Genomic DNA, 15794 nt, shown 5'->3' with positions numbered 1-15794 from the left:
AATTTTTCCATAAGGATCTATGAATGAAGTTTGTTACATAGGTGAAATTAACTTGTCAAATTGCGATAAAGATCTTGCTGTGCTTTATGAGCACAGTTCTTTTTATTCTTATTCATAAATGTGAAATAAATTATTGAAGTTAGCGCTTGCACACAGTCTCGTGACCAATAAGTAGCAATTTTAGGCGGCAATTCAAAGTAGCTACACAGCATTCACTATATGCACGTATTAAAAGTTACTACACATACTTTTACAACATCGTATCGTTTATAAATAATTTCTTACGAAAATCTACACGTGAAAGTGTCTTATAAAAAACCACTTTACTTCATGTCTTCACAAAAACACATACTTGTTATTAGGAAACTTTTAACTCAACTTCATTGCCTTCAAATACAACACTCCTAATATATTTAATTCATACGAAATTAAAACTACCAGACGTTAATTTATACGTACAAAGAGTTAATAAACTAAACAATTTGCATATAATATCGCAGAAGAAATTTGTTCACGTACCTGGTCTGAGTCTTCCTTGCGGAGGGTATCCTAGCACCTGTGTCCCAGTCAAAGATACGACGATCAGAATTTTGGCAACTATCATCTTCATTGTCACTCCTGACCTAAGCCGCTCGAATCACAAATAGTTGGGGAGCGTGTTAAAGGTACCGAAACACGAGAAACGGTGAGTGACACGTAACCGAATGTTCTCAGTTTCGTTGATGAAACTTCCGATTTAATGTGAAAGATCGTTAATTGACAATCTAAGTCTGCCGTGACGGTAGCCGGCAGAGCTCCTGCCGCTGTCGTACTGTGCGATAGTCTGGAGGGTCGGCAGGCGCTTTCACTGGTTTTATAGGTGCGCAGGAAAGCACTTCTTCTGGAAGGGGGGATTCTACACGACTCTTTGATACGTCAGGAGTGTGGTGTATAGTAGAAGAATGTATTAGTTTGGCTGTGCACGAAATTTTCGGGCAACGTGATAAGCGAATAAACACAAGATAGATAAGAAACTAACGTTCACTAGTAGATTACACAGAATTTATTTCATAGGAGGCAAAATAATCTTTTATGAATAAAATTTTAGTAATGATTAATTAGTTCTCTAATGTTTCACATATCTATAGTAGTCTTATCTATATTAGTGACAGTACATTTATATTGGTATTGAATTATCTTGATTTACTTTCATCTATATTGGATAGAAAAATACACATTTAAAAAAAAATATTAGTCAATTGAGTATTATTTCAGTAAAATTAAATATAACTGGTATATTTCATCGTATCACTTCCTCTGGCAGTAAATGAACACATATTCGAATATTGGGTCCTATTGCAAAAACTTTTCTAGTAATTCTTAAAAACCACGCATGTGTATGTATATGTTTCTAATCAGATATATCTAACTCTGTTACAAACCACCATGATTCACTGATAAGACACTAGCAAACATGGTGCAGGAAAAATAACAGAAAGTATGCAAACGAAGCGTCTGACAGTTCAATAGAGGCAGTTTCGTTGTTTCGTTCTCTTAACAGTTTATACCAGTTTGACATACCCGCTCTGCTCATGCGACTTATCATCGCTTTACTGGGTACGTAGATACTAACAATCGTGCTACCTCCACCACATTGATCGATCGTTAAATTCGCCTGGACATGAATTATGGTTAAAGTTACAAGATTCAGGATTTGATCGAACATTCCACGTTTGCTTTCGTGATATCGTTAGCTAGATCGTCGACGCTAGTTAGGAGGCAAAATTATCTATTTAAACGAGAAATCGATCTTCGATATTGTCGTTTCCGAGTACCAATCGGTAACAGTCGGTTTCTATTGAGAGATAGTTCGCGCCACTTTGTATATACATGCACAGGAACTAATATAGTTGATAGTAACGGTAGTAAGATTTATGGAATTTTTGATGAAATAAATTCTTCCTTAAATCGAGAAAACATCAAATGTACATGTAACTGCTTCGTTGATGTCAAAGATTCTTTTATATGTTTCTTGAAGTATAAAGTAATTAAATTTGAAGATTATTTTTAATAACTAATGATATAATTACTCATTTGCATATTATATAATTAATGAACTATTAATATATATTATATATATTACTTTATATATATAAATATAAACCCATCTTTATATTTTGCAAGAAGGATAATTAAAGCAACAGATCTATTTCAGTAATTTGGTAGTAACGAAATAGATGAATGATGTGATGTTAAGAAAACCACAGACCTAGTGCTTCTCGAATCTTTTTATTCCCTCAGAGAAACGCCGTCTCGTTATATAGTCTTTAAGGTCTTAAAACGTTTAATCCATGTTATATGTGAAACAAACACGCACGACCTTAATTTGTCAGCGTTTTTCTTAACAAGCAGGAACTTATTATTAGCCTACTTATGCGAGAAGCCATTGAAAATCAGCGTGTCACTTTTTATGATACAAGATTCCCCTGGATTCTTACTTTTCTCGCGCGCTGGAGTACATTCGACAATTACGGCAGAAGAACAGTCTTGAAGTTGTTTGAATCATTGTCCGTTGCACCTTGTCGGTCGTTCACAAGATGGAACATTATTGCGCCTGAGATTATTATCCTTGCTTGTTGAACATAATTCGTTCGTGTGTTTCGAAAGGCTCGACGATCCTCCCGAGTGCTATACGTTTTATATTGCCTAACGCACGGATACGAGTGCTCCAGTCTAACTCATAACGCTCAGCATTCCCGGGTCACTTTCGTGATCGTGCATCAACGTCATGTATATTCCGTTGTTTCGAGATCAGGTCGAGCGTGCCAGCAGCCGAAAAAGAGATAAATCCGTTCCTTTTTTGGCTACTTTGACAAATAGACCCGGCCTGAACTTACAGTAGCATCGAACTATAACATAGCTCTAATTAATATCCATGTTACGCAATTGTCTGTTATCTGATGGAATATGATTTAAAGGTTATTAGAATGCTAGAAAATAGGCATATAATTAATATTCATTAATTCATCTATTTTAATACAGAATACGAATTTAATTATCTATTTTACATTTCTTATAGAAATTCGGATATATTAAGATACATAAGGAAATGCATCGTGTTATTTTATATTTTATAAAAATATTTTTAAATATATACATATACACAGAATAATTCATTGTTGAAATTCACATATTTCTAACAAATTGTGACTGATAATTTTCAATATAAACATCTTCGCTATAATGAAATGTCATTTAAATTATTTCTGATCGTTGCCATATACCTATTCTATTGTGACTGAACATTCTCAGCACGTTCTGCCGTATAATTCTAATTGTAAAAATAGCGTGAAATTGATGTGAGAAAGAAAAACCTGGAACAGCACTGGTAGGTACTGCATCACGACAGCTGGGCTCGTGTGATAATCGCTGATGCAATACCACGCGTTCGTGCTCATCGTCTCAATGGAAATCGATTGATCTTCCATTGATGCATACTCTTTCACGTGAAAACGCAACTACATATGTATGTAATCCTTGCAAGACCATATAGCCATGTTGTCTTTGTAAAAATATTTTTCAAAGAAAAGTTTGTTTTTGTTACATAAACGCAATTTATATTGATTTAGTCTGCTCGAAACTGAATAGGAAGAAATAAGTCAAAATAATGGGAATTTATACACGTGTAATTTTATAGTCGTTCATTTTTACGAGCTCATAAGCAACACATTGCCGTTACAATCTGTGCTGTTCTGAGGCAACGGGGAGATATTTTTTTTCATGCAAATGAGAAGTAAATGAAGCTACTTTACGATTCCTACGTGCTCGGCCTAGAGCTTGTTCTAATATCTTTCATCAATGTGTAAATAACACTGAGCGTTACATATGTGATGAGACCTCGTTTAAATACATATATGATCTACATATACACATATATAAATTCCATATACCTATGTGTATTTATATTTTTGTATGTCGTGCAAGATAAAAGTATCTCGATTGAAAAACTTGTTTTAACGCTAGTCTATTTTCATTTGCATTTATAAATCTAAACGAATTCGCATACTTATATGAATTTGTCTTGATATCGTAACACTAATCTTGAATGGAGTAAACATCTCCAATATAATTAGCAACACAAAAGGAAGTTAAGAAATCGTTGATCCTCATTCCTACTATCGCCTACGATCTTTCGAATTACACTTTCACCCAAACATGTTCCTTCACAATTATCGAGGTGTCAATGTATTAATCTTGACCATGATCTTAATTAATGTGAAAAATTCTGACAGTGGAGTGAAAAACGACTTCCGTACATTAAATGTTTCACTTCATTAAAAAGCGAACTAATCACCCAACAAACTGAATAATTCGCTGACCAAAATAGTTGCGAGCATAAATTATTTAATACAACAACTGAATTTTGTACGTTACTTTGATTTCATTTGACAAAAATGAATTTCCCCACTTATGCACGATTGATACAGTTTATTGGAACAAATTCATGCTACAAATTCACATTTGGCTTATGATTTGTCTATTAAAACTCTTATCAAGATACATATACGAAGTTAATTCGCACGATGGAGAATATTTTGTCATAAAATAAGTGACTTCTAATAATTTAATTTTATTTTTAATATTTAACACCATTTTATCAAAATCCATTGTCTTTTGCATCGTGTATCACAATGAGATGCATAGCCAGAATGAACGTCGAACGAAGCAGGTAACTGTTCCACTTATTAATCATAGTGAACGCTATAAAAGTGTTCATTGACGCTTAATGACTCGACAGCGAAGATCCTGGCGCAATTTAAGCTGGTTTCAACGTTGCCAGAGAATACGTGACATTTGTTCTCGCGTTACGTTTAGTTTGCTCTATATCTTCGCTGACACTTTCGAAGTCTCGAATTATAAATCGTAGAATAGTCAACGTTGCACAATAAAATGTACGACAGAAAGCTTGATATAATTAAGATGTGAATCTTCTCGAAATACTACTATGTCAGCCCCTCTAGTGTTCTTCAACCTGATTTGCATTAATCAAATCATTTTGGAAAACCATTGTACCATAGAAAACAATCTGCTTCTGCAGCGACATAATAGCATCTTAGATTAATAGCGCTAGATCAATTTGTCACATTTAATAACACTATTTGTATGCAAATAATGACATACAAAGGTGTGTAAGTATATATTAATATTCTTTATAACCGGAAGGAATAAAAATGTATCTATTTGAAATGTAGTTTAATAGACGCAAAAATAGTTGACCTTTGATTAACAAATAAAAGTATCCCTAATTTTAATTTAACGATATAGATATTACAAACCTTATTCAATATGTATAATGATAAAAATATTCTTGAATTCTTGTCTACACGATATTGGATCGCCTTGGATGCCAGCTTGTCGCGACATAATCTATCAGATATCAGCTAGTCGCCACATACTTAATCTACAGCAAACGTATCCTGACCAATTCTTTAAATATTTTACAACATAACCCCTAGTTATCTAAAACCTTTGCTCCTTTTCAAGTTGCTTTCACGCAATTCCCACTTCAAAATCTTCGACATCATATAAGTATGAGTCACACTTTTGATTGATGGAATAATAATCCTAAAATAACAAACAAGAGTTATGTATATACATAACAGTATTTAAATCCGTCATATACATACTTGAATTTACAACTTGTTATTCTTCATCTCAACTATCGAATAGCAGTAAAAAATCATAAAAATTTACACAAATGGGCTTATTACATTTATTTCCTGTGACTTTTACTCTGATATTCAACGAGAAGCTTTCCTATCAATTCAGAATCTTATCTGTAGAAAATCTCTTGTAAGAGAAAGGACTTATAAGTTGAAAAGTCTATTGAATTCAATTCCACAGATGAGATTCTAATACCTATTTGTTTAGTACATATAAAAAAGTGTTTGTACGCAAAGGATATCCTATCTGAGTTTCGATTTTCATACGAATAATTTCGCACGTAGCAAAAAATAGTAAAATGTATCATAGACAATAACGCGGAACGTCTCGCTGTGCGCTTCTTTACGGTACAATAAATAAAATTTGTACACGCTTGAAAGTACTCCATCCGTTTGTGATAAAGATCTAAACCGTTGCGACTATCATCCGGTTAAGTTGTTTCGAAAGTTGGACCATGTCGTAATATTTCCTTTTCCTTCTTTTTGAAAAAAAAGTAAAAGACTATAAAAATAGTAATAATTAACATTTCAAGGAAAGCAGTTTTCATTTTTCTCGATTTTATCTCTCGCAAAAACCTTGGGTTTTCTTCAATGTTTGAGAACAACGACCACCTGAATCATTATGCGACTTTCTTCGATCAAGGCACTTACTGTCACACTGTTTACGGTGTTACTACGACTATTTATAGTCGTGAACGTATTACGCTGCTATTCACGTGAAAAGTTCACGGAAATTAAATTCCGATTTTTTACTCTCCTAATGTTATCCACAAGAAGGAATAAATGTTTCTTGATGGTCAATCAAATTTGCACCGTTTCGCATGATTTATGCGACTCCTTTTATAGTATAAGCGATTAATAGCTTATAGTCTATCATACCACTAATTTCTCATTTCCTTCGTACTGTATGAATTAATAAAATTCGTATAACTATATGTATATATATATATGAGTATTACGTCGGAGTCAGTAGTAAAGATATTTGCATAAAATAGAACACTAATTTAGGAACGATCTAGTACATACAAAAGGTGTAAGCATTCTTTTATAATAAACATATATATTATTTGAAATGAATTTTCTACATGCATAACGCAGTTCCGTTAATATGTTCTTACTATAAATATTGATTTGTAAATTATTCTTAATTGTATTTAATATTCCATGAAAGATATAATTACGGTGTAACATAGTATCGTATGTAACTTATGATTACAAAATATGATTGTATTTAAGTATTTTCTTTAGTGTATTATTATGCAGAATTAACGACATAAAAGAGAATATAAATATTTATATTGAGGTACAAATATTGGTTACATTTTTTTTTTAATTGAACCATATTTTATCACATAAATCTAGTTTTTTATATTGTAAACCTTTTTATGTCCCAATATATTTATATATAATTTTATGAACTTTATAAAGATTCGTTTCAAATTTTATCAGATAATCGCGATAGCAATAGTAATGTCGCGATAGTAATGTCTCATTACAGTGCTAATGCAATTTCAACATGTTTCATATAACATACATAATACGTTCATAAGACATTTCTATAATTATTTAAATATTTTCGTGAGCCACTGTATAAGTGCATAAATTACAATGTTAACCTTATCATAGATTTCTAATTTTTATAATTGGAAATGAACGTGTGCCTTTATGTCTCGACCTTCCTAAAAGGGTACTTATGAACTAAGAGATATACAACTTTATTATGTTTATTCTTACAAGATAGATCACGTAATCATTTAGGCTTCAATTAATTATCTTCCATCGCTTTTCATGGAATATATCAATTACACAATGAACGTACATCCTATCATGTCACGGTTGTCAATAAAGATTTCACTCTTGACATTGAGTGTAAAAGGTTTAAAAGGTTGTTTTACATCGCTTCACTATACGTATCGTCTTATTTTACACGTTGATCATCGACGCGGAAGGTACCCATAACAATGTAATCTCAACGAAGTCATTAATTATTCACGAGACCTTGTATCGTTCGACAATAGCGTGTCAGTACTCTCTATTTATGCACGCAATTTTTTCAATCTGTTGCTTCCGGATGCTCCTTGAGTCGGAATCTACATCTCGTGGGTGGACGTGAAATAGTGGTAAGCGTGGGTGTGGTGTGCGATAATGGATATCACGGGAGAATGAAGCACGTGCGCAGTCTCGTGTTTGTCTGGTCGCAGTCGATCAGTTTCAAGTACCATTCAACCGATAAGATCAAGATAAGGGAAGCTAACGCGTGATCTTATTTAACTTATTAAGACATCTATTTATATACTAATCAATTATTGAATCTTCGAACACAGTGATTAAATAGCTGGCAATATATATATCTGTTACATACAAAATTATTTAATTCATTATCCTTGCCCTTGCTGTTCTTAAATTTATGTCGTTCGAAACGAAAATGTTATATGGTAGCTTGTATAGTCTTCTTAGGACAATAGATTATTACGTATTCGTAGAGAGTAATTTACTTTCTCAATTTGTATAGATATTAAATTCTATAATGTTATTCTTTGAATAATGAATTCGATATGATAAAATCTGGAACAGTAAATTCAAAACTCTTTAAAAACACGATAAATTGTAGTCTTTAATCTGAACACATTCTAATATAAAATATAGATCGTTCATGGCGATACTACACGCGTGTAACATTAACAGCTGGTTTTACAGATCATAAAATAGATTTTTGCCCGGTAGACCAATGGAATCATGTAGTAATACGGTAACATATGAGGTGAAAAAATTATGAGATCTACGGTCAAAGCACGGTGCAAATTGATTATGTACGTTGTTAAAGGTAACACCGAGAGAGGGACATGTCTTTTTTCGCCTTTTCCTCAGATACAATCAAGAAATAAATAATCTGCCGATAATACAGTCAGATATCGCAAGTGTGTAAAAGGGATCGCATTCTACGTGCTATTAATCGCAGCACAGCGAGGAGATAAAACGGAGATTGAACTGTCGTTCGGACATTCTCTCCTCTTTTCATTCTGATATCCTCTGCTCGTGGCATAAATCATTGCCTGCTTAATTGGGCAATCGATTCCTGCCGCTTTTTTCCCCATACGTCACAATCGTAATGCAGATGCTTTAACCGCGATGTATTCTAGTGCAACCGGACGAGACGATTGTTATTAATTAACCGTCGTGAAAGCCGAATGATTTCGTGGTTAGCACGAATTGTTCGCTCGCATTTGCTTTGGAAAAAGCAGAATACGCAGCAAATCGTGTGTTAAGTAACGCATACCACGTGAATGGTAAATGATTTTCAATCACGAATCATTTAACGGTTACTTCGATTGATTATGAAGCTACAGTTTTATTCGAACATCCATGAAAAGCATCTAACGAAGGATTTCTGATCTCCTAGTTGGAGAGTCAGGTCTAAAACTATGACACGATCATTAATCACCTATATACTAATAGCTGTGTAAACTACGAAAGGATATAGGGTAAAATATTTACTATATTGTTATACATGTTGTGCTAACTGATGGCAGTACGTGGCTGTTCAAATAGTGATGCGATCCGTGCTCATTCCGTGCTCATTTACACGATCATTGAAACTTTATAGAACTTGCACGTTAATTGGTTGAATTTATATTCGGGTGATCGGAATAAAATATAAGATCGATATGTAAACATTAGTTCACATTTACATTTTTAGCTGTTGCGATATTTACGCTAGGCAATATAAATGTAAATACTTATTAAATATTAAATACTAATTAAATACTATAAATACAATGAACGTTGCACATAAAAGATTACACATAAGTATTACAGTAAGTAAGTAACAAGTATTACACATAAAAGAGCATAATAAAATAGGAGCGTCTAATGAAAAAAGAAATCCTTTTTATTTCCTTCTTGAAAAACAAGTCCGTTGTTCAACTTTATCTTTAAATATCCTGTAATCGACAGCATTGCACCGAGACGAGAATCTCGCATTTCAGAATGTCTATTAATGCAGTATTTACTGTACAGAGTCACGATCAAATGCAATTATCCCTTTTGTAGTGGCAACAATAAAGTGCTACGTGACAATAGTTAGATGCCTCGGGTGTAGGCGGATAACAAGCGGCGAGTGTCGACCAATTGCCAATAAACCATTAAACAGCATTCCTCGTCATCGTATTCTTCCATTTAGATACAAACTTCAGCGTGAAACATTCGTCGCCGTTCTACTTGATTAACGAAAAAAAAGATATTACATTACTACTTAGTACTAAGCTGATTTTATCAACAATAGATCGACTGTTTCTTTAACGTTCTACAGACATTAATTGTTCTATTTAAATCTAATCGATTTTGTAAGTAGAAGTCGTTGTTATAAGAAAGCTTTATAAATATAATTAAAGTTCACAGGAAAACGAGGGGAAAGTATGTTTTCGTTGATTTTTTCATTTTAATGTCATATTGTGATTAAAAAGAAAAATTTTAATCTGCAGTAAGAATTTGTTAGATCAAAAGATATACGTAGTTAAATTCATAGAAGCTAAGTCACCCATCAATGAATATTTAAATTGTAAAATCATCTCGATAAAAGTACAAATGAAAATCAATTTTAAGAATGCTAAAAAATACATTGAGAAAGAAACAAATTTTTAAAAATATATATAATCTTCCTGTAGCGATTAATTTATTACAACATACGTTCCAATTTGTACCTATGAAACGTCCGACTGATAAATATCTACATGCATCGTTTAGCAAACGATTGCCAATAGACAATAATGATATTAATCAGCTAGTAGAATAATTTAAGTTTTGATAATTGGACATCCGTGTTCTGTTGTGTATTTTTTCATCCGAATCTAATCGCGATCTCTAATTAATACCCATTACTTGTGAAAATTCGTAGCGGCACCAATGATAGTGGTTCACTCATTAGCAGAATCCTGTTGCACAGATAAACTAACATTATTGGGGTCAATTAGGAACAGTATTTTGTTTGAATTTTGCATTTTATTATATAATAAGTATTCATAATAGACATTCATAATAAATAATTCTTTCTTATTTCAGACAAATATATAAAATAGAACTTAATATTTTAATTATTAAAAGACGGTACGTTTCCAAAAGAGAAGTCTGTAACCTACAATCTGTAACTTGTCAATTGACTAACACAATTAGTTGGTAAATTATTGTGCAACAGGGTCCAGATAAAGCGAATCTCCAAATATCCGATAATGGCGATGTTTCGAAATTAGTGCACGCGTCCTTCGCATTAACCACAAATGGCGAATCCGGGGAGCGTTTTATGGTCCTGAAAACATATACTGTGCGAGTATCACGATAACGATCCGCAACTCTCGACACCTTGTCGAGTATCGATAAAAATGGCAAATCTTATGGGACTTGGCGCGGTACGCTGTTGTAACGGCAATTCTTGTGCACTGTTGTCTCTCGCGGATTGATCTGTGATCGATACACGACCGCCATATTCCTACCGTTCTCAAAGACAGACATTCCGCGTGTTCGACCTACCGTGATCGATCATTACTTCACCTATTAATCCTCCGTGTGATGCAGGTCCCGATTTCGTTTTTCCGAAGGGGAGAAACAGCAACCGTAACGCACTAATGAATTTTGATACGTTCCACGCTCAAGTCACCGCTCGTACAATGAATACGACAGTTTACCGATACTGGCTCGTTTCTGGGCCGCATTTTTATCCTTTGAAAATTGTATTTGCGGCTGGTTGCTACAACTTTAAAGCTGTTCCAGTATATGTTAACCGAGATACCAGGCTTAAAAAGTGATCTTGCTTGGTAGGACTGTTACAGTCCTATTTATTACTGTTGACCGAATAGTCGTCAATTTAATTAATAGCGCGGAGAACAGGTACCCCTCACTTTTGTACGTTTCTCTGTAAAGCGCTTGATGGTCATGAAAGTCTCTTAAAAATACTTTCTAGGTTAATGAAAACGAAATAATTGGATATTCTTGCCTTGATGTAGTATTTACAAGCGTATAGGTACATATTGTATAGAATAGAATTAAAATTTGATTTTCACGATGAACCTACTTTGTGGTATTCTTCCTGTGAAATTCTCTATAATTTTGGTATAAAGTTACTATTTAAACATTTTGTATTTTATGACTGAAACGTTGAGCTAGATTGTAAATTTTAGAAAAGGCGTTTATTTTCTTTATTATCCCATACGAAGTATGTATATATATTAAACTTGTTCTGAATAGAGGAAAGTTAGGAACCCCCCGCCCCCTTCTGAGTTATTACATTGGCAATAAATCGCATAACGTTCTCTTGACGTATATAAAGAGACCAGCTAAGTTTCATACCTAAACTTCACGTTCTAAGTTCGTTGAACGATATTTACATTCGTTAACGAGATAAATTGTCTCGATTTCAAATTTTCTCTATTTTTATTTGGCGCATATCTCAAGTAAAAAGTATGTTTCAATTATTATATACATATAACAATTACTAGCGTGTTATAAAATAATAAATAAAAGATTTCTACTTGGATTTATAATGCACAGATATATACATTTCGTCAATTTTGTTTCATTTGAATAATGAATATAACTATATCTCGTTGCTTTATAAAATAAGGTTACGAATAAAATACTATTTGATCCTTTTAAATGACTGTTTGAGTAATTGATGTGTGTACGAAAACCTTGAAACTGTAATAAAGCGGCTTTGTGTGATCACAACCGTAACATCGTAACGGAAGCTCATTCTTTAACGTTTGTCGCCTGTGGCGTAGCAATTATTTTACGTGTGTGCGGATTGTTTCATGCTTCACGAATTTCTGCAAAAGCATTTAATGTCCGTTTCATTTATGATAATGAAAACGTGAAACTTATGTCACTCTAATTATCCAATGAATCTTAATTATGTATATCTAGAACCGTAATTCACGTAATACGTACATAGTAAAACGTATAATAATAAATTTTTCATTTATTTTAAATAGTGAAAAATCATAAATAATGAAATAGATCATTGAATTTCTATTCAAGTATATAGAGTTTCACTGTATACTTAAGATTACTAGGGGAAGAAATACAAATGTAGTATTTAATGTATGGTGTCTCTTACGATTAAATGATACCTGTACAAATATCTCATGTTCTTACATTGTCGATAAAAATATTTCTACATCTTCTTGACATATTTACTAACTTATTCTGTAAAGTTATTTTTATCAAACTTTGTGCAAGACAATTTACCATTAGATAAAGTTGTGCAAGGAAGAAGATTCGCTGAAACAATGCAATCGACGTTCAGTATCTTCGTTCTAGATCTTTCATAACAGGCGTCTAGTTCCTGTAGTCACGAAAACGAGAGTAAAAGCTGCTTCGTACCAAACAGAGAATGCCAAACTATCGCAATGACAGTTCTATCGTCGCGTGATTTTGCATAAACTCTCTGCAATCGTTCGATCTTCCTAGCAGACCGCTTTCTAATACGAATATTCTCAGTAATCATTATTATTTGCTAGAACGATGTCGTTAACAATGTAAATTGCCGTGGTGAACATATAATGAACCATTTAATACAAGTTCTATTTATTCTGTAACTATCTTCACATCTTTTGATTATACCTATAAACATCTCAGTTTAACATAATAATCATTTTTCGTTTATGATCACTTTCAGTAAGAGAAAACACAAGAAATATCCCGTATTGAAGTCATTGTATATACTAACTTGTTAGATTTTATAATTAAAAAGTGTTAGTATTATTATTCATGATTAATAAAAAAAAAAAAAAATGATTCTCCCACAAGCTAAAAAGAGTTTAGTTCTGACGGATAATTCTGGAGAATTCTTAAAATATTTTATACCCTTTGCGAATATTTTAAGCATTAGGTGTAATATTATGACAGTATTTACCTTAAAAAATTAAACTTTGTATTTCCATTTCCACAGGCTATTGTAAAATGCAAATAAAATGATAATATCGCAATACTTGCTACCACACACAACTATTAAAATTCCTATTATTTTGTACACCATGTTATATATCATATTGTATACCTATTCAATAGACTGCTACACTTACAGTATTTTACGTATACTCTAGTATACAGTGCATAATGTCAGTTATAAAACATGTTGGAGAAACTGCAGCAGGATTCAGAGTACTGGAAACAGTAATAAAATTCAGTTTCACCATCACTCTTTCTTAATATTTTCTCATAATAATACCTTCGTAACATCGTTAGTTTAACAAAGTTGAATAGGTAGCTCGAAAGTATTTAGTTAATTGTTAGTCTCGTCAAATGGTGTACAGTTGACTGTTTCCTAACGCAAAACTTATAATAATCATATCGATGTATATGTAAGAGGAAAGTAACCTTAAGTTCATAAACGTTACCTGCAAACTTATTGCAAAGAGTGTTGCATCATATGCGTCGCCATTAATCTTTGAAAAGATTTTTGTTTTTTATTATGGCATGGTCGAAGTAATTAACACACTTTAAAGTGAGTTGATTTTACTGTTAGAACTATTTAAGGAAAGAATGTAACATTAGAATAATCGAATATGATAATGGAAAAGTACTGCGTGTAGCATAAAAATGATAAGTAGAGATTGATAAATTATATGATACCATTAATTGAAACAGTTGTTCTTTCGCATATGATGTTGATCGAAAAACTAAACTTGAACACAAATGTGGAACTTAGGCGGTAACCTAGTAGTAAAAAGATCGACAAAAACTTTCACTTACGGAATTGTTAAAGTAAAAGAAAATTTTGTTGTAATAACACTTGTTTAGTATAAACTGGACTATCATACGATTATAATGATTTTTCTTTTCCAAATTGAATTTCATATAAGCTATGAGTCATTTCTTTTGCGTCATGCTACACTTTCAAATTCATATATTATCGACAGTTTTTGAAGCGAATACAAAAGTTTCTAACACAAGGTCAATCAGAATCATTTATTTAGAATTTGCTTCTTTTTCTTTTAGAAGTATTTGAAATGTTGGCTATAAGTGCCGATATAGAATCATAGCTTTATAATGACTTAATTACTGCTAATTTAATTACATTTTTATCATATCAGAAGCTAGAAGCTAGAAATTGAAGGTAGAAGTTGCGGTAACATGCTAGTTATAATAAATTATAGGTTTCTTACAATTGTAACCTTGCCTGTTTTCTGTAAAAATAAATGTAAGGAAAAACTATAAAATATTTGCACATCGAGATTATCATCCTGTCTATCTCATAAATTAGTTTAAAAATCTTTCACAATCGAAAATTTAGATGTAATGTACATTCATTGTAGTGGTATGATATCACTTTTCATATATTTTATACTTAATATTCAATTCGGTAAAGATATTCAAGAGCAAACGACTTTTACAGAATTTCAATAAATTTATGCGATTAAATCTTGCAATCAATCATCAACAATCTTAAACAACTTCTAACAAGATTTGTGCATTCGCTTCGACAAATAAAGATAAAAATGTAATAGGTTGAAAAAAAGAAAAAGAATTATTGATGATAACAATGTTTGTTGTCACGGCAACAAAACAATACAAAATATGAAACAAACTGTATCTATATATAAGCTAAAGTTAATGTCTATAGATAATTTGAACAATATTTGCTAACCTTTGTGCAATTACAATACCCTACATCAAGATTCATACAATACATCAAGATAAGACGCTGTCAATATATACATATATACATTGTGATTTAAGTACCTGTCAAAACGATATATATCTTGTATGAATAGTTTCCATGCCCCCAATCCCAAGCAAGATTGACAGTTTCTTATGCAAATAAGCTTACATACATAAGCTTATTGTTTACGGAATATTAATAGCAGCTGCAATACGTAAAGTACCTAAGTATTTATTATTAAAAAATGGAAAATGATTATTAAGATATTGGAAAAATATATCTGTTTCAAAATATCTTTGAACAATAGTACATTGTAGCAATTAATTATTAAAATAAATATTAAAATAACTTTAATACTTGTGGTTACTTTCCAAACTATGAAGTGAATTTTGTAGGAACGTGTGATGATATTATTAGTTATTTATAAATTGAGAACAATC

General features: G+C 32.2%; 1 protein-coding gene and 1 long non-coding RNA gene across 2 annotated transcripts in view; one reads left to right on the top strand and one right to left on the bottom strand.

Annotated features, from left to right (window-relative positions):
* LOC100644630 overlaps window positions 1-819 on the bottom strand; it is a 76255-nt gene extending 75436 nt beyond the window's left edge. Inside the window, exon 1 of the mRNA XM_003393307.4 lies at window positions 520-819. Within this exon, the coding sequence (XP_003393355.2) occupies window positions 520-610 (91 nt within the window). The 5' untranslated portion in view covers window positions 611-819. The remainder of the gene's footprint in view (window positions 1-519) is intronic.
* LOC125385821 overlaps window positions 1-15794 on the top strand; it is an 84303-nt gene that overhangs the window by 7080 nt on the left and 61429 nt on the right. The window lies entirely within an intron of this gene.

This window comes from Bombus terrestris, chromosome 1 (genome assembly GCF_910591885.1).
Source record: "Bombus terrestris chromosome 1, iyBomTerr1.2, whole genome shotgun sequence".
Lineage (NCBI taxonomy): Eukaryota > Metazoa > Arthropoda > Insecta > Hymenoptera > Apidae > Bombus > Bombus terrestris.
This window is presented reverse-complemented; position numbering and strand designations above follow the sequence as displayed.